This window comes from Mus caroli, chromosome 17 (assembly GCF_900094665.2).
Source record: "Mus caroli chromosome 17, CAROLI_EIJ_v1.1, whole genome shotgun sequence".
NCBI classification, from domain to species: domain Eukaryota; kingdom Metazoa; phylum Chordata; class Mammalia; order Rodentia; family Muridae; genus Mus; species Mus caroli.
The window spans coordinates 18,602,720-18,628,879 of NC_034586.1; the positions used below are offsets into that span (position 1 = coordinate 18,602,720).

At 38.9% G+C, this 26,160-nt stretch overlaps 1 protein-coding gene across 1 annotated transcript; it reads right to left on the bottom strand.

Annotated features, from left to right (window-relative positions):
• Nucleotides 1–1,112: 1,112 nt before the first annotated feature.
• Nucleotides 1,113–26,160, bottom strand: LOC110312541 (zinc finger protein 883-like). The gene is made up of 5 exons (XM_029470865.1): nt 25,786–26,160; nt 7,657–7,755; nt 5,840–5,922; nt 4,379–4,505; nt 1,113–3,602 (listed from the first exon to the last, which is right to left on the bottom strand). Exons 3-5 carry the CDS (start codon nt 5,867–5,869, stop codon nt 1,723–1,725), a joined length of 2,037 nt encoding a protein of 678 aa, XP_029326725.1. The 5' UTR covers nt 5,870–5,922; nt 7,657–7,755; nt 25,786–26,160; the 3' UTR covers nt 1,113–1,722.

Below are 26,160 nucleotides of genomic sequence, written 5' to 3' on the forward strand. Positions count from 1 at the left end.
CCAGTTACTCCTGGTGTTGGGGCAGAAGTTGTGGCCTCCTCACTTATAATCCTGGGCATGTTAGAGCACCTGGGAATGAAGTTTCTGGATGTTGTAGGTCTGGGTGCAGAGCTAGTGCCCAAGTTCTGCTCAAGGCACTGGCTCAGACTGGAAGGGCCCATTACTAATTTTAGAATGCATTCTTAGTTCTGAAATACAGACACAAATAATCTTCATACATTTCATTTTAATATGATCTCTGGCATATTCTAAGAGATTAGCCAGCACCAAAGATTTTCACTGTTCACTACATTTACAAGGTTTCTCTTGTGTATGTATTCTCAGATGAGTTCTGAGATGGTCTTTCTTGGTTTACAAATTCTTCACAGTCACTCAATTTGTTGATCTTCTCTCCTGTATTTATTTCTGACAAGTTCTAAAATTGTCTTTATTTTCAATAGATTGTTCAGTTCATTTGTAAGGTTTGCCTCCTATATGATTTCTCTAAGGAATTCTAAGATAGGTTTAAGGGCAAAAGATTTGTCATGTTAACTACATTTGTAAGGCTGCTCTTCTGTATGTATACTCTGTTGCCTTTTAGATGGTTTTTCTCAGGAATGGACTTGTCACACTCACAGAATTTGTAAAATTTCTTTCCTGTATCAATTCTCAGATGAATTTGAAGACACCTTTTAAAATAAAGATTTGTCATATTCATTACATTTGTAAGGTTCCCCCTACAGTTCTCTGCTGAGTTCTAATAGAGTCTTCCCTGATAAAGAGTGTTCAAAATTCCTTTCATTCCTGAGGTTTCTCTTCTTTATGTATTATCTGATATTTTCTAAGACTGTCTTTAAAGGTAAAACATTTGCCACACTCATTACATTTGTAAGTTCTCTTTCCTGTATGAATTCTCTGGTGAATTGTGAGATGACTTTTCCAGGTAAAACAACTGACACATTCACGGCATTTGCAATGTATCTTAGTTAAGGACTTACTGCTGTGAAACACACTCCATAACCAAGGCAACTCTTAGAAAAGACAAGATTTAATTGGGGCTGGCTAACAAGTTCAGAGGTTCAGTCCCTTATCATCAAGGAGAGAGCTAGGCAGTGTATCAGCAGACCTGGAGCTTGAGGAGCTGAGAGTTCTACTTCTTGTTCTAAAGGCAAACAGGAGAAGACTGGCTTCCAGGCCCCTATGATGAGTGTATTAAAGGTCATGCCCAAAGTGACAGAACTGCTCCAGAAGGCCACAAATACTCCAACATGTCCACACATCCTAATAGTGCCTCTCCCCGGGTCAAGCATATACAAACAATCACATAGCGTTTCTCTCGTGTATGAGCACTTTGATGATATCTAAGACTCTTTCTGGGTAAGGAATTTGTCCCATTCACCTCTCACCTGTGTGATTTTTCTGATGTTTTCTAAGAGAGCTTTTACTTGAAGCTTTTTACTTGTCACACTCACTATATTTATAAGGTTTCTCTGTTGTATGAATTCTTCCATGAATCATAAGATCATATTTCTGGGTAACATATTTGCCACACTTACTGCATTTGTAAGGTATTTTTCCTGCATCAATTCCTTGATGACCTCTAAAAGTGACTTTATCAATAAAACATTTGCCACATTCACTACTTTTGTAAGGTTTCTTCTGTGTATGAATTCTTTCATGGCTTCTAACACTGCCCTTTTCAGTAAAGCACTTGTGGCATTCACTGCATTTGTAAGGTTTATTTCATGTATGAATTCTCTGATGACATATAAGGGCACGTTTGTAGCTGAAGCATTTCTCACATTCACTACATTTGTAAGGTTTCTCTCCTGTATGAATTCTTTGATGAACTGTAAGTTGGGATTTCTTGGTAAAGCATTTGTCACATTTACTACATTTGTAAGGTTTCTCCNCTGTATGAATTCTCTGATGACTTTTGAGACTACTTTTTTGGGTAAAGCATTTGTCACATTCACTACATTTATAAGGTTTCTCTCCTGTGTGAATTGTTTGATGTCTTCTAAGACTGCCTTTCTCAGTAAACCATTTTCCACATTCATTACATTTGTAAGGCTTCTCTCCTGTATGAATTCTCTGATGAACTGTAAGAAGGCATTTCAGAGTAAAGGATTTGCCACATTCACTACATTTGAAAGGTTTCTCTCCCGTATGAATTATTTGATGACTTCTGAGACTTCCTCTTTCAGTAAAGCATTTTTTGCATTCACTGCATTTGTAAGGTTTCTCTCCTGTATGAATTCTCTGATGAATTGTAAGTTGGTATTTCTGGGTAAAGCATTTGTCACATTCATTACATTTATAAGGTTTCTCTCCAGTATGAGTTCTCTGATGACTTCTAAGACTGCCTTTCTCAGTAAAACACTTTTCACATTCACTGCATTGGTAAGGTTTTTCATCTGTGTGAATTCTTTGATGAATAACAAGACTTCTTTTCCGAGTAAACCATTTGTCACATGCACTACATTGGTAAGGTTTCTCTCCTGTATGAATTCTCAGATGAATACTAAGACTGCTTTTGTGGTTAAAGCATTTGTCACATTCAATACATTTATAAGGTTTCCGTCCTGCATGAATTCTCTGATGACTTCTAAGACTGCTTTTTGCAGTAAAGCATTTGTCACATTCAATACATTTGTAAGGTTTGTCTCCTGTATGAATTCTCATATGAATAACAAGACTGCACTTTTGAGTAAAGCATTTGTGACACTCATTACATTCATAAGGTTTCTCTCCTGTATGAATTCGTTGATGACTTCTAAGATTGGAATTCTTGATAAAAGACATGTCACATTCACTACATTTGTAAGGTTTGTCTCCTGTGTGAATTCTCTGATGAACTGTAAGTTGATATTTCTGGGGAAAGCATTTCTCACATTCATTACATTTGTAAGGTTTCTCTCCTGTGTGACTTCTCTGATGTTTTCTAATTTGCGAGTAGTAGATAAAAGATTTGCCACAATGACTGCATTTGTAAGTATTGCCACCACAGTGGATCCTCTCATGTTTTTTAAAGCTTGATATATGATAAAAGCATTTACCACATTTGCAAGGATATTGTCCATAATGAATTTTGTAATGTAGTTTGAGCTGTGACAAATGCAGAAAGGATTCACTACAGTGTGTACATTTATAGGATTTCTCTCTAGTATGTGCTCTCTGATGTCTACTGACACCTGAGTACATGTTGAAGCATTTCCTATATTTCCTGCAATTGTGTGACTTTTTTCCACTACCATTACTTTGTTTAGTCATGAGTTTATGTTTTGAATCAAACAGATTTTCTTGCTCTGTAGTGTTAGGTTCTTTCTCTCCTATATGGATTCTTCCATTTTGACTAATGATGGAACACACATTCAAACAGTTCACACAGTCTTTGAATTTGCAAGGTTCAACTCCAGTCTTCCCAGTTTTGTTTTTGTTTAGGTTCGATACTTTGACAGACTCATGTTTATGTTTGGTTCTGGAATGTGTAATTTGTGAGGATTCATGAATCACTTTGACAGGCTCATTACATTTGTAAGACTTTTCTTGGATACTCATATGCTTGTGAACAATGTGCTTTGTACCTTGATCCAACACCTTCTCACATTTAAGAAAATTCTCTGGAAAAAAAAAAGTGTAGTTAGGGAAGAAAGAGATTAGTACATGAGTAAGAGATTCAATAATGGATATTTCTTTCAGTTCACAAAGAAAATTAAATTAGCAATTCTAAAGGAAAAATGTCTTTTCTAGTTCACAGTCATTAAATGGATGATCAGAAGAACCTCAAATTTGATCTATATTAAATGACTGAAAAATAAGAAACTTCTAATTCTCATTTAAACATTGTCCTTTGCAGAAGGTAGGAAAAAGAGGTGATCAAGAAAAATAATTTTGAGATAGAAACTATACGAATGATCATATTAACAAGGTCAACTAGGAATTTATTATGTAATTCACATTGACATGGAAATCACCATATATACTTCCTTCTGCTTCCAAAGTGCTAGGAAAAAGGACATGGTGTAACAGTAGTAAACATAGAGAGCACATGCCAAAAATACATAAAAACAAAATTCTGAGAAAAACAAATACTGTTATATATAAAATATTTTGCATTTTAAAATTCAGAAATGGGTAACACTGAAAAGTAAGGGCAAAAATTTAAACTTCCAGTTATTATATATGAAACAATATACTTCCTTTCTATAAAGGTGCAATATTCTTAGAACTTTGGAGTTTTGACTGAAAACTAGGTAAGGGTTAGAGATACAATACAGGATAAAGTACTTGTTACTATTCATTATTCTGTAAATCTCTAGATAGCTCAAAGTTTCCATCTACAAAAGATGTAAATTGAAAGGATTAATTTGGAATTCTACAAGAAAAGTATTCTCACCCAAAAACAATAGATTACTGTAATTCTCCATCATTACATCTGTATACAGTGCCCTCTGAGAACAGTTGAGACATTCCCATTCATCCACTGAGAACTCCACAGCCACATCTCTGAATGTTAACAGACCCTGTAATAAAAAATTACCAATTAACCATGTGATGTTGGACAAAAATGTTTCCTACTTAACGAAGACCCAAAGAATAAGATATAATTTGTGACATAGATTAGTCATGGCAAATATTTAAAGATAAGAGTTTTCTAGTAGAGCCATAAACATGTGTCAGAAGTTAATATACAGAATGACATACTATAGTCTCCATAGTCACATCCCTGCTCTTTATGACTTTGCTGATATTTTCTAAAACTGAGCAACAAAGAACAGATTTACCTCCATCAATGCATTTGAAAATTCTGTTTACAGATTAGACTCTATACTGTCTTTTAAAGTCCTCTAATATGTAATTTGTTTGCCAGAACCATCATGACAGTATACAACAGAATATGAAACCTAGTTCTATGAGATCTAATGCTCTCTTCTCTCAACATGCGAGAAGAATACAAACCACATATGCATAGAGTCAGGAAAATGTACCAAAATACATAAAACAAAATTGAAATTTAATTCTATTAAGAGAAGTGTCCTAATCTAGTCATAGTCTTTTGTGAATTTTCACTCTGTGAAACAGGACAGCAAAATGGTCTCACAATCAGCAAAGTTTTAAAAAATGTATTATACACATCTGAGGTCTAGGTGGAAGAATATTACTTGATGAATTAACAAAATCTAAGTGTCACATCACACATGGTCAAGTAATGATGAGCAACACTATGCTTCAAAATTCTACAATGTCCACATTGCTCAGATGTGGACACTAGCTCAATCTTTTCAGCAGTTTGTTCTGACATTCTCAGTTGATATCTTGGGGTCTAAGTACAATGTGGCAAATGTTCTAGAAAAAAAAAAATAAGTAAAACAAGGAATGCAAAATTCTAATACTAATCTATCATAAATTCTATTCTTCCATATATTGCTCAGTGATGCCACAATCCGTGTATATACAGATGCAAATTCACAAGCTTTTTTCTGAGTAACTGATCACTCCCGAAATATAATTTATATGGCAGACAAGACCTTTCTTCTTCACTCATATAAAAGAACACATGCCTGTTTGATGTCAAAATTGGACAACATTATATTCATTGAGCGTCAACTACAATAGATTCCCTACCAGAATTGCATGCCTTCAGTCTAAGGAAATGTATGTCCTCATGCTCTAATATCGAGGGAAAGTATACTAGAACAAGGTGGTGCTATAATCATTTTGATTATCAGAAATGAAAATGAAGATAAATCACAGAACATAAATACTTTAGATGACATTACCAGATGTAGATAATTAAATTTTTGAATGGGTTCAATAACACATACAATTTTCAAAGACATGTGGACGTGTGACTAACCTGGGGTGTATTTACCAAAGAAGCAGTCATTCTTCTTGTTGCTCTGCTCTGAGTTTCTGTCTTAGGAACAAAGACTGGAATTCCTGACAAAATTTCACAAAGTCAAAATTAATAAAACTCCCCATGGAATATACCAAAATATTGTCCCACACACTAAAATGATCAGGAATCTTGTCAACATTGTCACAGGCAGGAGAGCCTGGAACGATATGTTTTGTGTGGGATATATATAAGGGCAGTTTTAATTATGAATAAATGACACCACAAATAAAACCTGCCTCAAGACATACATGAAATACAACAGGGATAATTGGGATAAAATTTTGCATAAGGAGGGAGAGGATAGGAAATAATGAGGGTAACCATGCAAGCTCTCTTGGGAGTTCAAGATGGAAAGTCCACTCTTCAAATTATAAGTGGTAGAACGAGGGAGGTACAAAGATGGATGAAAGTAAACTCCAGGAGCTTTGTAATGGCCATAATGGCAAAGAAAACAAAAAAGCAAATTCTGTATTGGAATATTATGCCATCAAGATCCTAACAATGATGATGAGTGAAAAAAATCAGGAAAATTACTAGTGAATATATTTGAAAAAAATTCACTCACAACTGTAAGATATACAAAAAGACCTTTGAGAGCCAGGAATAAATATAATGCTGTCATGAATTTACAGTATATATAATTCCATTCAGAGGAGATTTGTGGCAAGCATCAGGATGTTAAGAAATTATTAGCATAGCATTACATAAAATTTCAAGGGAAATAATCATGACATTTTACAGGGCATGTCTTCATGATCCTTGCTTGCAACATACAAGCTGAGTAACATCAAATTTAGTAGCAAACCCATCAATACTTTCTACTCCAGTGATGCTGTGTTTTAATTTTAGAAATATTAAATGTAGGAACAAAATGTGTTCCATGACTTAATTCTGACCCTGTCTCTAACTGGAAAGGTATATTTCTCATTTCATGGATGTTGAACAAGAGGATATTCTGGCATGTAAACAATAACCTTTTTTTACATGCATCCACTATTAAGTCCAGGGATTCTATATTAAAATCCAGAAGTTACAGTTCCTAAAATACTGAGCTACTTCTGAATAGACATCTTTCTGCACTATTGAGACTTGCACTCAAAGGTCACTATCACTTATTTAATAAGATCTGCTTCAAATACCTATGTATATTGTTCAGGCACTGGGACTCCTGATTTGTAGAAGACCATGGCAGTCTCTTCTACTATTTCCTGGGATAATTTGCCAGACATATTCTGCTGTTCTCACAACTAAGTGCTGTAACAACATACATCTATCTTCCAACTGTCTTCTATTCTTTAATATGAGCAGGGGGTTAGAAAATACAATAGTTATAGATATTTCCCCACATTTTTAAGTCAGCAGAGAATAGAGTGATACATTTTAAAGCCCTGAAAGAAAGTAATTTTCAACTGTCACAGTACATTCAGAAAAGGTGACTGGTAAAATTGATTTTTAGGAAGTGTATTGGAATGTAGTCAAAAAATAAGACATGTTTTCATACAAGGATCTACCTACACTCTAAACAGATGAAAATATGCACAAAAGAATCAGACATGAATTATCCATGAGAACAAAGGTAGTAGTAAATTTCATGTGAAGAATAATGAATATGAGAGAACTGGGAAGGAATCATCAAGTCGAACAGAAGGAAGCACTTTCCCAAATAAGGAAAGTAGAACAATATGAACCATAATTCAGCAGCCACAATGACTAAAAACCTTCTGGATTAAAAAGCCTAAGAAATATAACCTCAGTAAGAACAGCATTTCACTCACCTATATTCAAAAAGACTTTGCCACAAAATCCCTAGTATGAGTTTTAACAGATTAAACACAGGTCTCCAAAATATAGAGTGTATTTCTCAATCTTGGTTTCTAGTTCAGAAATAAGAAAAAATGTACATTATTTAATTGACACTGTACCAATTCAAAAGCTCACATTCTTCTCAACTGTATTTTATATAGCTTTAATTTAGCTACAGGGGGGTGGTATAATAAATAATGATTAGGAGGACAAGCTGTTCTTCCAGAGGACAGGGCTTCTATACCAACAAACAAATGGCAGCTGAAAACATAACTCTACTTCCAAGATATTCCATGACCTCTTCTACCATCTATATACATAGTACATGGGTGGTACACAAACATCCATGAAGAACAAATATTCATACCCATGTAACAATAACAAGAACAACAACAACAATAATAAATGAAAGATAATAATAATAAATGAACACACTACAAAATAGGTGTAAAAATAGGCGAAGCACAGAGATACTTAATAAAGCAAAATACTCAACTCTACCTTTCAATGATGGTGTGATTTAATACCTGTCCAGAAAACACCAGCAGAATCCTTTTTGATTGCAAAATGCTTTCTTAATACTGATGAACACAGGATTCAAAAATTTGATTCATCAGATTTCTATGAATATTAGGATAATATCCCAGTGACTATAGCTTAAAAGTCTTCAAGAGCCCACCAAAATGTTCATAAATATGTCCATATTTCTTGGTTTTGAGGGACTCACCAATTAGAATTCAAAATATATTCAATCTCACACTAGCTGACTAGAGTGCCTAGCATGAAGAAAACTAATTAGTGGCTGGAAAGATGATGCAGTGGGGAAGAGCAGTTACAGAAATTCTACAGTACCTGGGTTTGAATACTAACACCAATATCCTGGCTCACAACTATTTTTCATTTTATTGTCAGATAATCTAATGCTCCATGTGATCTCACAGGAAGCAGACACATGTTTTCAATAGAAATGCATTAAGTCAAAAGAGCCATACACATAAAAGAAAATAAAAATAACAAAACAAAAAACAAATATAGCCAAGTATGGGGGTAGTGGTGGATTATTTTAAACTCATTATTCTGGATCCAAGCTAGGAATGACTGTTATTTGTTCTTATACTTGTGTCAATAAGTAATTCTGGTGTTTGTGACAAGAATACAAAAATAACCACAAACCAAAGCAAAGTGCAGGAAAGGCAAAGTACATCCTTATGTTAACTCCTTGTGGGAATAGAAACTAGTGCAAAGTGAACAATTACCCATGCATACAACCACGAAAGGCCTACGGGAAAAATGAACATTTGTTCGTTATCACGTTTTCCCAAATCTCAGAATAGGAGGAACATATATACCTAAGGAGAAGCTAGAATGCCAAATCTTAACATTTTACAAAATAAGCAAAATTGGGAGGAATCCAATGTCCTCAGGAAAGAGACATGGGTGTCCACTATGTCCACAATAACTTCGTATATTAGACCAATACTTACCCAGGTTCAGCAGCAAAGCAAAAAGTCTTAATGCAGAAGGATAAGTAGATTCATGAGAGCAACTTATTCCAAATTATAATTAATATAATTCTCAACTTCAAAAATTATAAAAATTCCATAAGAAAGGTCAGGTCTGATAACCCTTGACATAAGCCATAAATGCCAAGCTCTAAATAACTTGGTGTTTTACATATCAACAAAATGAGGATGAATACACAGTAGACTACTAAAACTCTCCATAGTATTTTTAAGTATCACAAATGCATTGTTCATAGCATCGCTAGAGCAAAAAATGCTGTGCCAGGTACAAAGGGAGGAAAGTCACCAACGACCTTAGCCAAATGTGGACCCCCAGAACCAAATTACCATGCTGCCTGGTATGGTATATCTGTAAACTAATGCAGCATTGGACCGTGACAGGTACCAGGAAAGAACAGTAACAAGTTGGTTGGTGTCCCACTTTGTCTTCGCTAAAACTAATACTCTCAAGAGTATAAGTGACCTCTGGTATATTTTGTTCATGAGAAAAAAAAAACTTTCTGCATATGAAATTTTTCAGTAAAATGTATTACACGAACTTAAGATAGTCAGAATTTATGTCACTTTCGATTGCTAGAAAGTGGGGAAAGTTTGGAAGTGGTGACAGAAGTATATAAAACACTCTGTTTAACTGAGCAGATTTTATATATTCATTGGCTGATCCTGTGTTTCAGCCTTGCACAAAAAAGTTCTTTCTTGGACCACAGCTGGATGTTTACTTTCCCAGTTTCCAAAACCACTGTAGTAGTGTAAAATCAGTTTTTATATAATGGAATGCTTTCTGTTTAAAATTTTGGCAAACTACAGCAGACAACATATGTACAATTCACCAGTTAAAGTAGAGTAGGCCATTGACTCACAACCCTTTGCTATTTGTACAAATACTCACAGTTGGTTTACTTAGTTCTGTTCAAAACATAACCTGGAGCTGCTTTCATCCTGTCTCAGAGAACATTTCCATGCAATGTGTAACAGTTAATTCAGGGACTCATGACTAGTGACATATGGAGAATAGGTGAGTGCTCCCTGTATTAGCATGAAGAAGAAATCTATATAGGCTGGTTTAAACCCCAAGAAGCAACACAAGTGGGCACAAAGATTGGGTTAGCAGAACAATAGGGAGGTTATCTATGGAGCACACAATACACTACTGTCAGAGACCATACCATGAGAAAGCAAGCCCTTCACAATCTCTCACCCTGACAGGCCAAATGTCCTCGTGCTAAGAGCTCGTTATCATTCCCTCCTCCCTGTTCCCTTCCTGGCACCTAAGGCTGTAAAAGCTGAATTATAGTCCCCTCTTCCCTATCTCTTCCTGAACTCCCATGCCATCCAAGGACATGACTTACACCTGAGCCCGGCCTGACACCCCAAGGCTGTTAAGGAGGATCTATGTTCCGGAGATAAGATGCAGAGTGCCCGCCGCCTGGAGCCTGACTTCGGCCCTCATGTCAGCAGATGCCCGCTTCTTTGTAAAATTCCCCCTCGACCCCTCCCTATTCCCCCGCGATGTATGCTTTAAAACAAGGCACCTCAGCATAATAAAGGGAGACCTTGATAGGCACCCTTCTTGGTCTCTGCTTCTCCTTCCCTTCCTCCCATTTTCTTCCATGTTTGCGGCCCCCCTCGCACTCACGAATAACTGAATCCTGCGGGACGGGATACACTACAGACTGTAAATACTCAGGAGAAAACTAATTTTATAAGAAAGGACATGGAGTACACAGAGCATCCCCAGCTACATAGGGCAGAGCCTAGATTATCCCAACTGTGACTTGAGATATATACAGAACCAAATGATCACCAGAACATGGACCTCTCAGCATAGTAGATATACAGGCAATAGAGCTGTAGATCCAGAAAGACAACCATAGTAATGACCATGTGAGTATCACTAAACTACCACAAGTATGTTACCTAACAGGCAATCTCGTCAACCAACGGTCACAGGAAAAGTATATATTCAGATAAAAAAAATATGAACAGGACTTAATTCTTTCCCAGTATCTAATGATTCACAATCTGTGATTCCTAGAAGAGTTAGCTGATAAAAAGAATGAGCAGTTTAAAACATACAGAAGAGTAAAAATCAAAATTATGAAAAAAACCCATAGAGCAGATATACTATGCTGCTATTCATGGAATGATACAGTACAGAATGTGTAAAACATAAACAAAAGGGGCATGATGCAAATAAATGAGTTCAATGAAGAAGCATATGATTTGAAATGCTTGTGCTAGAAGACAGTTCCGATGGATAATAAGCATATATTAAAAATGCTCGATGCTGTACAGCATGAAAAAATGCCCACCTAATATGCACTGAAATCCCCTCTCTGCTATGTCAGTGTCCACATTCAAGGTTCTCTACAATTCCTAGAGACTAAAGATAGGAAATAGAGAAAATATGTCAGTTTAATCCAAGTTACTTCTGCCACCATGATGGCCAGTGCACAGCTATTTTCAAAAACCACAGATGTAACAATCTATATGAGATTCAACTATATTACATATGTGGTTCAGTATGAAATGAGTAATTATAGTACATTCTTATAAAAAGGGAATTAATCATTGACCAACAACATGCATGTGAACAGAAAAATAAATGGGATATTGAAAAATACATATGTGACATCTAAACACTGACAGCTTTCATGTTCTCATTCAGATAAAGCAAAACAATCAAAAACAGACTTTCTCTGAGGTAGGAATTCTAAACAAGCCATTTCACCAGGAATGGAGCATTTCTGCATAATACAACAAAATGCTGAGTCTATATGAGATTTTGAGGAACTACTGAATTAAAAAAAAAAAGACTTTCAGAAGAACAAAACAAGGTTTTGAAATCCGTTGAAATTATAGCAATGAAAACAAGAGAATTGGCTTAAAGAAAGGCCACGGGTGATATCAATGGGAAATCATTAAAAACAGACTTAAAACACTTCTGAGATTCTAAGTCTTGAGAACATCATTTTAGGAAAGGGCAAATGTGATCATTAAAGAATAGAACCTATAGGGACTACAAAAACTCTCAAAGGTAGAAGTTCCAGAAAATAAACCTAGAGATACAAATTTTCCTGATTTTACAAGAGGCTAAACATAATGAAAATCATTTGTATTGATGTGAAGACAAAATGAAGAGATGAAAAGAATGGGAGTGTCATTATTATCATGAATAGTAATAAATAATCCACTTTAGAAGACTCTAGAACAGCTTTTCCCAACCTGTGGGGTTTGATCCTGGGAGCGAGTTGTGGGCTGAGTGACCCTTTCACAGGGATTTTCTAAGACCATTGGAAAACACACATTTCCAGTGGTGTTGAGAACTGAAACATCCCTCCTCTGTTCATTTCCAGTATGGTCTGCTCATATGCAGACATATACACATACACATACCCGGAACTGAAATAAAGGTTGCAGGACTAAAGTGGTACAGTCTTAGAAAGATTGAGAATGATGGCTGGAGAATGATTTCTAGAGAAACAAAATATGGCAAAAGCATTCTTATGTCTCCTTCACACTTTCATTATTATTAAGTTTTCTCTTTGGAGTTTGAATTTCACATGATAGGCACCAGTGTTTTTCAACATGTTTGAAGTACTCTGTATTTGCACATGCTGTAAATTGAGGTTAGCAACAGCTCTCTGGAAATTAAGTTATGGATGTCTGTCAGCCTCCATGTGGGTGCAAGGTACTGAGCCCATGTCCTATTTTAGACAAGTAAGGGTTACTTGTGAAGGTAATACCCAAACAATTTACTATGCATGGAGAGGCTAAGTTGGTTTCTATAGAGAATCATCAATCAACCCCCAGGATCTAGTGTCTGACACTGAAAGGTACTTGACAGGCTTGCAAAAGAGATACATAAAAACAAACTCAACCACAGCAGGTTGTTCTACCATCAGTCCTGCCTGTAAAGATGCTAGGGAAATGGTGACCCAAGCCTCATCAGAGTAACCAACCTATGTCTGATTTGATTTAAGGCCCATTCAATGAGAGGAATCAATCCATCACACTGCTTGGGTGATCACCAACTAAAGACTATGCCCCAAATACAACTGGCATAAAGAAAGGGAAAGTAATGATAAAATGATGCCTAATGATGTTCTGCAACACGCATACATCAGTTCCTTATTTATTCTTTACTGGAGAGGTTGCCAATTAAAGCAAATAGGAACAACTAAAAAAACCCTACAGCCAGCTATTAAAAAAAACAAGAGAACTTGGACCACCACACACCTCTAAATGAGCTGTCTCCATCTGTTCCATTCCCTTAGACCTCAGGGAACAGAAAGAAGAAGAGGCAGAAGGAATCCTCATGACAAAGGAGACACAGAACACCTAGAAAAAAAGGCCCTTTAAAACAACTGAGCAAAGCTTACAACAACACTTACAGATTGAAGCAAAATTCACAAGGCCTACATAGGTCTGTACCAGGTTCTCTTCATATACACTATAGCTTTCTGTTCCTATTTTTATGGAAATCCTTAATGTATGAATGTGGGGCACTGTGATGCTTGTGTCTTCTCTTTGACCTCTTTTATTGTTCTGCTTGGTTGGCTTATTCATCCTAGATATGATGTCTTTTTCTTTTATCATATATGTTATTTTGCTGTGCTTCATTATTAGCTATCAGAAGCCTGTTCATTTACAATGAAATACAGAAAGGGCACGGATCTCAATGGGAGAGGAGCAGGACACAACTGGGAGAAGTAGAAGGATGGAAAAATATATTCAGATTTTATTGTATGAGTTGAGAATGTAGATTTAGTAAAGTGAAATTAAAAACAGTAGTGACTTTACAGATATGAATAGATGATGGAAGTGGAAATTAGAAGTTTCTCCTGTATTGTATAGGTATACCTAGTCTAATTACAACTGCATAGGAAAGAACATAGCAGTTTATTTTGGGTCATATGAAAATAACAAGAAAGTTTTCAGACATTAGTCAACCCAGTGTGGTTAAATGAAGAAAACAAAAGGAATGCATGAACCTGGCTTACATTTCAGTACATAAATGCACACACACAAGAAGAGCAGTTATTACAATGCCTTACAATATTCTGACTAACCAGTGTAAAAGATCCCTGTCTAAAGTCAGAGAATCCTGTAATTGTTTAGTCTGGGAGGCTGGATGTTCCAATAGCTGTAGTATATATTGCAATCCCAAAGAACCTGGCTTTAATGTCAGTGAATGAATAAACTTTTCACCCCCAGCAAGAGAAATAGGAAGAAGTGGATATATTCCCACATCAAAAGAACTGAATTAATATTCTATACATAGTTGAATCAAGAAAAATTCCTCACATAAGTGTGCAGTCATTTAGGTTAGAGTTAATTCCAGTAGTACTCATCTTGACAACCAAAAATAGCAATTACAGCCTATAATAGAGTCTTGTTTTATAGTTTACAAAGGATTAAATGTTAATGTGCCTCAACTGTGGCATTGGTATATCAATGATGATGAAGCAAAGGTAATTTAGGTGGTTGGTGAGTGTTCACTAACCACCAGGGGACTCCAAACATCTGTACAGACTCCTGATGTCAGGATTAGTTATTGCCTGAATCAAAGCTCCTCTTCCTGTAGATGCTTCACGGAAAAATCGAAAGGCCAGAGCCAGAGGATGGGGAAGAATGCAGTGAAAATACTTTTGGGCTGAATATGCATTTGTGTTCATCTGCACAACTAATTCCTGATGAGATTGGGACGGTGGGGCAATGGGCTATGCACAGGAGCCTGATGTCCAGGAGACATGATTGAAAGCCTGCCATCCCATGTAGGTGGGAATTACCACCCATCAGGTTCTCCCGGGGTTCAAGATCTAGCCTCGACTGGAAACCAGGTGGACATCTAAGCCACTGACCCCACTCGATGGGGGGTGAAAAAGGGGCAGACCCCAAAACCAGGGGCCCTGGGGCAACATCCTGTGCCCTGGGGTTACAGGAGAGAGGGCAGAGGGAGAGAGGTTCTCATGCATGCAAGAGTCCTTAGTCCGGGCCTTGACTGAATCACAGGAAAGCCTTCTATCAGGAGATTAGAAATGGCTCATTAGGAGAAAGCCTATCCCATCATCCAAGCGCAGTGGGCCTTGATAAACAGAGACAGTTTATGGCTTTAGAGCTTTATTGTAGGAAGGCAGGGAAGAAGGAGAGAAGGTAGAGAGAGAGAGGGATAGACCGGCCATGGCCAAGAGGAGAGAAGGCAGAAAAGGAGAGAGAGAAGAAAGGCTAGAGTAAAAGAGAGAGAGAGAGCAAGAGAGAGAGAGAGAGAGAGTAAGAGGAAGAGAGGAGAGAAGTAGAGTGAGAAGAGTAAGAAGAGTAAGGGGAGTAAGAGAGTGAGGTGGGGCCAAGGAGCCCCTCTTATGGTGGGCTGTTATCTTTACTGTTGCTAGGTAACTGGGATGAGTTTAGCCTGAAGGTCAGAAGCTTAGGACATTGTCTACGTGACTAAAAGCCATGCTTCTCCTGTGGGGGCTGTAGGGGCAGTAACTTCAACAGGAGCCAGACATCCAGGAGACATGAGGGAATCCCTACAGTGCCATGTAGGTGAATTATCACCATTCCGGGGTTCAGACCTCAGCTCGACTGGACACCAGACTGTCCGTGTATAGCCCAATGCCCCACATGGGAAGAACAACAGTTTATCAAATCTGAGTGAGAAAAGGGGCCTCTAAGTCTACTAAATGTCTACTGACAGTTCAGAGCAGAATGTGGAAGGTAACATTTTTCCAGTGATAGAACCAATAAGCAGTTGCCCAGAATTCAATAAGCAACCCTCCACCCACATTCAGATAGATAACTTTAGATTGATGCAGAGGATCTCACTCAAAGAAAAGATGTGAAAGAAGACTGGATACATTTCATGTCTGCAATTGTATTCTTCATTATGTCTATATATCCTTTTAATTGAGTTAATATCAGGTCCAGTATCATAGAGTCACATTTCTGCCCTCCTTAGCAGGTTTCCTGCTCCTGCTCCGTAGTATTAACACCCCACATACTCACCCTTCCAATCAGAGACTGGAAATTCTACAGTTCAAAGACAGACAGGACTACAAAAAGAAAAACATGGATCAAGGAAAAAAAAGCAGATGCACCTTTACTTGTTTACCTATTGTTGGGAGAGGGGCCCAGCATTACCAGACCCCACTACTCAGTTACATATTCAGGTGCTTCTCTCAGTCATTCTGTTTTGGTGTGTCATCCTGTCCTGTATCCTTATTTGGAAGAAAGTTTGTTTGTTTGTTTGTTTGTTTGTTTCGGGTTTTGTTGTTGTTGTTGTTGTTCTTTTGAGACAGGGTTTCTCTGTATAGCCCTGGCCGTTTTGGAACTCACTCTGTAGACCAGGCTGGCCTGGAACTCAGAAATCCGACTGCCTCTGACTCCCAAGTGCTGGGATTTCAGCCACAGGGGGAGCCTCTATTTCTCTTGCTTTCCTTCATTCATCTTACCCCAAACTTGCTAATAGACCATTTCCTCCTTCTGGTCACCCAACGTACTGGTTCCAACATTTCTTTGACATCCTACCAAGGTGGAACCCCCTAAGTGGGATTTTATAAAAGTCTGCACCTTTACTTGTTTATTTATTGTCGGGAGAGGGGCCCAGCATTACCAGACTGCACTACTCAGTTACATATTCAGGGGTGTTTCTCTCAGTCATTCTTTTCTGGTTGTGTCAAACTGTCCTGTACCCTTATTTGGAAGACATCTTCCAGACACAGGGGGAGCCTTTATTTTTCTTGCTCTCCTTCATTCACCTGACCCCAAGCTTGCCATCCAACATACTAGTTCCAACATATTTCCTTTGGCATCCTTCCAGGTGGACCCCCCCCCCCCAAGTGGGATGTTATAAAACTCTGCAGAACAAAACACTCTTTGCATTTACATAATATTTGAGTTTGGGGTGTCATTCTTCAATGAATCATTGACCATGATTATACCAGCCCTGAAGCATCTCTGACCTTGGAAGTTGTAGGGCTGCTAGGTTATGGTTCCAGTCACTGCACTGCTGACTGCTGACTTTCTCAGGATACCAGGCTGGAAAGTTCTTCTGAGGAGAATTGTCAGTGTTTTAGAAAGAACAATGCCAGGGTAACCAACACCTGGTTAGGGATCACATGGTACAAAAGGAATGGTGGATATTTCTGTCTGGCCTAGATCATTGAACAGCTCTCCTAGACCCTCCCACTACACCTAGCCTAGTTCTGGTCATATGGTTGCTCTAAACACTTTGAAACCAGGAACTTTCCATTTCTTAATTTCTGTGTAGAGTCCATCCAGCTTTTTTCTTTTCTCTGTTGTAGGGCAGCAGGTGTGGAGGAATAAAGGGAGTGGGAGAAAACTGGCATCCCGCCAGAGTTTTGGTGCTCTGGGCCCTGGTAGGTGTCTGGCTGTGGGAAGCTACAGACCCCAGGCCATAGGGGGTGGACAAGGGGCAGTCCGAGGTCTCTGGGCTTCATGGAGGCAAGAGTTAACAGGTTCTCAGTCTTGGGCATCCCAGACACCACTGGACACTACAAAAGAGCTGAGAACAAAGTGGGGACCCAGTGAGTGGCTCAGCTAGCCTTGGGGCCGAAGAGAAGAGAGGGCAGGGAGAGAGGGTGCGCTGGGTGGTTGCCACGCGGGCAAGAGTCTTCTGACAAGTCCATGGGTGGAGCGCAGGGAGGCCTTTAAGGGAAAGCCTATCCCATCATTCAAGTACCTCAAGCCTTTATGAGCAGAGATGGTCTATGGTTCTAGAGCTTTATTGTAGAAAGGCAGAGAGAAGATAAAAGAAAGAGAGGGCCCAGCCATAGCCATGTGGACAGAGGGGGGAAGGGAGAGAGAGAAGGAGGGCTAGAGATGACAGTAAGAAAGGTGAGACCTTAAGAGAGAGAGGAGGGGCCAAGCAGCCCCTTTTATAGTGGGCTGGGCTATCTTGCAGTATGGCTGTGGGGAGGTGCATCTAGAATGCCAGGAGCTTAGGGCTTTGTCTGCTTGACTGACAGTCACTGAATTATGGAGTTGGGGGCTCTGTGGTGTAAGGCAACTGTCTCTGGGAACATGGCTCACTCTTCTATCCCTAGTAGAGTGTTCTACTGGGTATACGAAGCAAGCCTTGCTCAACCAAAACAGACTGCTTTTCATGGTTCCACACTCTGTCACTCTCCAGATCCTGGGAGTATCCTCACCATGTGGAAAACACACCCCAGATCAAGCTCATTTCCCAACCCCCCAGCTCCTCAGACCTGAGAGATTCCAGGGCCACCAGGCTGTGGTTCTTCCATCTATGTTGGTGAATCACTTTCCCAGAACTGCAGCCAGGAAGCAATCTGAGAATTTCTAGGTTTCCCAGAAGAACTAAGCCCAGATATGCCACCAGGAAAGGAAGGGAAAGGTGAATTTTCCTATAAACCCACTCACTACACATGTGTTTCTGGTCACATGGTTCCCATAAACCCTTTCAAACCTAGCCCTTTCTCTTCCTTAATTAGTTTTGGAGTGTTCACCACTTTTTACTTTCCCAGTCACTCTCCTAGTCCTCCTGAGAGTATCTCTCATCCACCATGACAAGTTTCTCCCACTTCAACTCAGAAATTGAGGGAAAGATTAAACAAGTACTGGCCCAGTTTGAGACCTATGCCATGTGAATTTATCCCTGACACTGTTAAGGATTTTTCTGTTATTCTTGCAGACATGAGCCTTGCATAACTGTCATCTGAAAGGCTTTACCAAGCAACTGATGGCAGCAAAGGATGAGACCTAGAGCCAAACACTACATAGAACTTGGGGAATTCCATGGAAAAGGGGAAGAATCAAAGGAGTCAGAGAGGTCAAGGATACCACAAGAAAGCATACAGAACCAACTAACCTGGGAACATTGGGGCCAACAGTGACAAAGTGGGCCACCAATACTAGTCTATCTACAGCAAAACTTTAGTTGATTTTGAAATCCTGGCTGAATCCTTTCAAGGTTTTCAAACTATCTGTGCTTTCTTTGAATCCCATATATACTTAGGATTACTTTGTTCATAAACATATTGTTCAGAATCTTTAGGAAACAGCAACCTCATCAATTGTGTTACCATAGTGTAATGATAACATGCTAGCTGTATATTCACATGTCATACATACACTTTATGATTCTATTTGCTGTTCTGGATTGTATGCATGTTGATTACAGATGTTAGTTCAATGTTGAAAAAATGGACTATAATTAGCCATTTTGTACAGAACCACATGGGTGATATACCTGAACTTTTAGTGAATTTTAGCTTGTTTAGTTGTAGGGAAACTGAATATTCACTTGTATGATGACTGTGGTAAGATGGATTCCCAATGACATTATGTCTTTCTGCAGCTTTTTCTAAAACATTCGTTACTAGAGGGCCTTGAGTGTGGACACTGACCAGGGAGAAGTAAGATTCTTCATGCACATTACTTGAGAGTTTTCTTCTTGGATAACAATATGTGACAGAAAGAGTCCAGACAGATTTTTTTCAGAGTCAATCAGTAGGAAATATAAGATGTGTGTGAACTATGATGAGTGATGCTCCCTGACCAGAAGTTACAGGTCCTGGAGTATCCGGTATAGTTTTTCAGCATCTCTCATTTCATTATGTTTCTTGTAAAAAGAAATTTGGAGGATTATTGAGCACACATAGAGACAAATACACTAATCAGGTAAAAGAGTGTTCTATCTGTTATTGGAAAGGAAATCATTTTGGGTGTTAATTCTATGGAGTAGCACCATGGAACCTGGTGTAGAGAGGCAGAGGTGTGACCCAGTGATGCTGGAAGCTATCCTGACTCAATTAAGAGTTTCTACAGAGATAATGCAAAAGGCAGTTGTAAAAAGTGAATATATCAGGTCTACTCCTTTCATATATTTTCTTTGAGTGGGACCCCATGAGTCAAAATAAGTTACCTGTCTGAGCAATGGTGGGAGGGTACTTATTGCATCCAGCCTACTCATTACTGGATTCATCACTCTCTGCTATGCCCTATCAGTGGACATCTAGGGAAATTCCCAAAAATACGGTCCCCTTCTCTCAGGCCTGATGAAATATTATGGGGCCCAATCTCAAGTTTTCATCAAAACTACAGTATAAAAACCTCAAAATATTGGCAAAAAAAGACACATTGATCAATGAAATGAATTGAAGCATACACATAAATATATAGGGCCACCTGATTTTCGACAAAGACACCAGAAATACAAAATGAAAAAAGGTAGCATCTTCAACAAATGGTGCTGGTCTAACTGGATGCCTGTCTGCATCTAGAAGAATGCAAATGGATCTATATTTATTGTTATGCCCAGATCATGGGGTCCCCACTGACCACCAGGAATCTAACACATATGCAAAAGCAAAGAGTCTTTATTCAAGCTCAAGCTTGAACCCTCCAACATCTCCAAGGCACTGGATGGGTGTGGAACGTCCTGAGCTGGTGAAGCCTTTTCTTATTATCACCTTTACTCTAGGTAGGACAGTTTCCAACTTGGCAGTTACACAATTTTTTGACACTTGAAAATTGTAGCTTGGCACATTTCTACTAGGCAGAAATGATTTCAACTTTATAGGAATAGTAATTGCTAGTTTAAGCAATCTATTTTGAGGTTTTTTTTTTAATTCCAGTAACTGAGTTCAATCTAAGAGCAAGTTAAATATAAAATGGGGCCTAAAAGTAAAGTGGAGTTTGAACATGTAAGCAGGCCCCTTCACCTATAACCCAGTGTAAACCTCAAGTGCAAGTGGATCAAAGACCTCAATATAAAACCAAACAGGATGAATCTGACAAAAGATAGAGTAGGGAAGAAAAGTGAACACACTGGCACAGAAGAAGACATTCTTTAAATCACAAGGAAAAAAGTAAGAACAACAATTAATAAATGGGACCTTAGAAAACTGAAACACATCTATAAGGCAAAGGACACCATCCTTGGACAAAACAGCAGCCTAGACAGTAGAAAAAAGATTTTATCAATTCCACATCAAATTGAGAACTAATATCCAAAATATATAAAGAACTCAAGGAACTAGATGTAAAAAAATCAAATCATCCAATTTAAAAATGGGTTACAAATCTAAACAGAGGATTCTAAATGAAGAAAACTCAAACAGCCAAGAAACACTTAAAAAATGTTCAACACCCTTAGCCTTCAGGAAAATAAAAATCAAAATCACGTTGAGAACCAATTTTGTACTTGTCAAAATAGGCAAAAATTAGTAATACAATAAAAGCTCATGCTGGAGAGGATATGGAGAAATAGAAACACTCCTCCATTGTTGGAGGGAGTGAGATCTTGTACAAAAACCAAGGAAATCATTGTGGCAGTTCCTCAAATTGATGGGAATCAAACTACTTCAAGATCCACCCATAGTGCTCTAGGGCATATACCCAAAGGACACACCAACCTACCCAAGGACCATGTTCACTATATCTTTATCCATATAGCCAGAGACTGGAATCAACCTGCATAACCTTCAAAAGAAGAATAAAGAAAGAAAATATGGTACATTTACACAAAGGAGGATTACCCTGCTATTAAAAGGATGACATAATGCTTCATATATAAAGAACTCAAGAAGGTGGACTCCAGAAAATCAAATAACCCCATTAAAAAATGGGGCTCAGAGCTGAACAAAGAATTCTCACCTGAGGAATACCAAATGGCAGAGAAGCACCTGAAAAAATGTTCAACATCCTTAATCATCAGGGAAATGCAAATCAAAATGACCTTACATCAAACAGAATGGCTAAGATCTCAAACTCAAACAACAGTACATGTTGGCAAGGATTTGGGGAAAGAGGAACACACCTCCATTGCTGGTAGAATTGCAAACAGGTACAACCACTTTCAAAATCAATCTGGTGGCTCCTCAAAAAAGTGGAAATAGTTATACCTGAAGACTCAGCTATACCACTCCTGGGCATATATCCAAAAGATGCTCCACTATATCACAAGGACATATGCTCCACTATGTTCATGGCAGCCTTATTTATAATAGCCACAAGCTAGAAACAACCCAGATGTTCCTCAACAGAAAATGTGGTACATTTACACAATGGGATACTACTCAGCTATTAAAAATGAAGACGTCACAAATTTTGCAGGCAAATGGATGGAACTAGAAAATATCATCCTGAGTGAGGTAACAGAGACCCAAAAGGACATATATGGTATACAATCACTGATAAGTGGATATTCGCCCCAAAACTCATAATATCCATGATACAACTCACAGACCATATGAAGCTTAACAAAAAGGAAGACCAAAGCGTGGATTCTTCAATCCCACTTAGAAGGGGGAACAACATAATCACAAGAGTCAGAGATAGGGAGAGACCTGACTGGGAGGGGGAGAGGAAAAAAATGGTGGGTGGGGACAGGATCAGGTATGGGAATAGATATGAGAGAAATCCAGAGAGTCAGGAGAATCAATAGAAATATGTAGCAGTGGTGGACCTGGTACTTTCTCCTGGGATATGAGAGCCTTCCAAGAGCTAATGGGGAAGACAGTAGCCGAAATGCCTAACAGTGAGGTCTTGACTCTGCCCACTTTCCTGGGTCTGCTGTTGACCCTAGCTGCTACAAACCTGTTCTAGCAGAACGGATGGGCCTGAGGAGACAGGCCCACTGATGTGGCATCTTGTTTGAAGTGTAATCAGACACTGGTTGTGTGTTAGGCATGGAGGAAGAAGGGATGAAGGGAGCTGGTCCCCAGAGCTTAGAGCTACTGCCAGCTGGAACAGCTGCTCCTTAGCAGATGATTCACTGGTGGAGGCTGGAGAAAAGGTGCAGGAAGGGAGGCAGCAGCCTGTCTTGCTGTGTCATCACTAGCTTGGCCTGGATCTTACTGAATGCCACCTGCTCATCATGGGCAGAGAGGGCCAGAGTGAGAACTGCTCAAAAGAGCAAGATGATGCAGTCTTTCTTCGCTTTACAGATTGCAGTGTGCTCTTAGGATGTCTGCAGAGTTTGTATGTGCATTAGGGGGAAGACATGTAGATATACTCTTCTCCTGACTGGCCGCTGCCCAGGTCTTGGCCATCATGCAGATTGGGTAGAAATGGCTGGTGAGAAAGGAGTGGAGAGAGCAGGACTCCTGGTCTCCCTGTTCCCCAAACTCCTTGACTCTCATTTGTAATTGTATATAATTTCCGTGGTTTTGCTCCATTTTCTCATGCTGTCATCCTTAATCAGAAGTCCATGTAGGAAGGGGACAAAGCGGAACATCACTGTATAGTTTCTTCAATGTCCCAACCATGTTGTACATGTGTGTGTATACACACACACACACACACACACACAATTGCTAAGACTCAAGGAAGTTTTTACCGATTTGCTGTCAAGAGGGTTGGCCACAATTATAGCAGGTAAGAAGAGAAGCAAAACAAAGAATATCAACATTTGAACAAAAGTTTCAAAATACATGAAGCACTCATTGACAGACCTATAGGAAGCAGACAGAAGGCGAAGCAGATAAAGTTCAATGTCCACCATTGAGAAAGATGACCATGAGCAACATAGAGCACTAGTAATGAGTAGCACACCTCCAGAAAATCATCCACACAACAGCAGAAGATGCACAATCTTCTCAGACTTCAAGCAGCGTTCTCCAGTGTGGGCATGTCACAGCAAGTCATCAAGGCCAGGTGGTACAAGCCTTTTATCCCAGCACTAGAGATGCTGGGGCAGTGGATCTCTCTCAGTTAAAGGGGAGCCTTATTTAGAAAGAGTTCCAGAACGGCCAGGACAACCTAGACAATGTGGCTCAAAAATCAACAGTAACAACAACATAAAAGTCTTCACACCTAGTAAAGATTACAGTTTAAAAAGTGTCATCCCTAAGACCCTGGAATGCTGACATCAATAAAAGAAGAACACATAAAAGACATGAATACTGAGTTACTGCTAGCATGTTCTCACTCAAACATGTGAAGAAATATAAAAGGATGTTTTTAATATTTGAAATACCAAAATCATACTGACATTTTGAAATACAGAGAAATTCTTCTGAAAATTCATAAAATGAGAAACCAAAAAGAATTTTAAAAATTATGACAGAAGGATCAAACTGAAGGGTGATTTCAAAATATATTAAAACTACAGCAGTGCAAAACATTGAGAGTTGACAGGAAGACAGACGACAGTAGAGACCAAAGGGAAGGTAATATAGTCAGAGTTTAATACTAGCAGAGACATTAAACAAATCTTATCAAAATCCTGCTGGCATTATTTTAGGAAATGGAGAAATTAATCATAAGAGAACTTAAAGGAACTATAAAACGCTCCAAAACTCTAAGAGCAGAAAAAACTAAGAGGCATCTTGTGTTCTGACTAAACAATATATTAAAATGATGAGGAAAACATTTAACATTGGTAAGAAGATATGATCAGTGATGTGAATGGGAAAGGACAGCATCCCTCACATACAAAACCAAATTAAATTATCTTTGGCTCTGGGTATTAATTCTCACATAGAGAGTATTCTACTACATACAAAGGGAATATTATGATATTTAGTCTCAGTGCAATTATCTAAAAACAATTGAAATGAAATAGGATCTGTTGGAACCAATTCCATGTTTTCTTCCCACTGTCAGGTGAGCCTGCCCACCCCAAGTCTTCCTCATTCTCTCTAACATGCCTGGATCCTTTGCTACACCTTCTTCTCTTCACCATCGAGGGCTCTTGGTTCAGACTCACAGGTGAGCAGGCCTGCCTGAGGAGTGGGACACCTGCATATGGCAAAGAGTCTTCAGAAAGCACCCAGAAATTTTCATGCAACAAAAATAAATAATATCTCCAAACAGATAAACACGAGAGAGAGAAAAAAATGTCACAACTAAAAATGTCTCCTTTCCCGTAAGGATTTGAATGTACTCTGTAAGATGTGAGACTCACTCACACACAGCTCAGACATATGCAGAGTCATTCTACCAGGAATCCTGGGGAGACACTGGGGAGACTGCAAGAAAACTATTGTCACCCACAGAAACCAGACTGCTGCACTTGTCCAAAGAGAGATCTCTGCGAAAATCCCTGTCATCAGGGTCTAGGCATTCCCACTCCTCCTACAAGAAGTCCATGGTCACAGCACTGTATGCTAACAACCCCTAAAATTAAAAAACAACTGTTTGGCCACACGTGCTTTTCTTCAACCAAGGAGCCAATTTGTGATGCAGTGAGTGATTATAATTATTCAAAATATGCTTTCTAAAACTTTAATCTACTGTGGGTTTTCTAATTCTACAAATAGTTTGGTCTGATACACTCCCATGGAGATACTGTGTTTGCCTAGACCTTAACATACAAAGACACGTTTCTGAATGCTGTACTTACATCTTAAACTGAAAACAACTCAGACGGAAAATCCTTGGGCACTAAAATGTCTATCTCTAAATGATAACGTTTACAGCAATAACGGTTGTGCTCGATAAAGTACATTTTCCACTTTAATAATATCTGCACTATTTCTTCGAATAAATGTAACATACAAAGCTCGCAATGCGGATACCTATTAAACAGGGCCAAAGGCGTTCTCAATAAGCAATTAGTAAAAGAACTGAGTTAGAAAGCACGGAACTTACATTCCTGGAGCTTTGTAATTGACACAATAGCAAACGCAGATAATGCAACTGCTCTGCCAGATTTTAGCAAGAGTGAAAAAGCCACGATAAACCCCAGTTCACAGGACCTGAAATTTCCGGATAACCACAAGATATCCCAAACACAGTTGTGAGGGCGCCATCCTTAAGAGCAGATGAGGAAAACACCCGTTCTGCTCCAGTCTGGCAGCTCCTCTGACCTGGTAGGTTCCAGTGTCCCCGTGCTGCAGCTCCAGACGCTGCACTGCTCACTGCTGCCTCTCCCAGGCCCACAGCCAGGAAACCGGGTCTGAGGAGAGTTTCCCGGGGTCCAGGGAGATCTAGGACACCGGTTCTCTCTGGGAAACCAGCCCACGG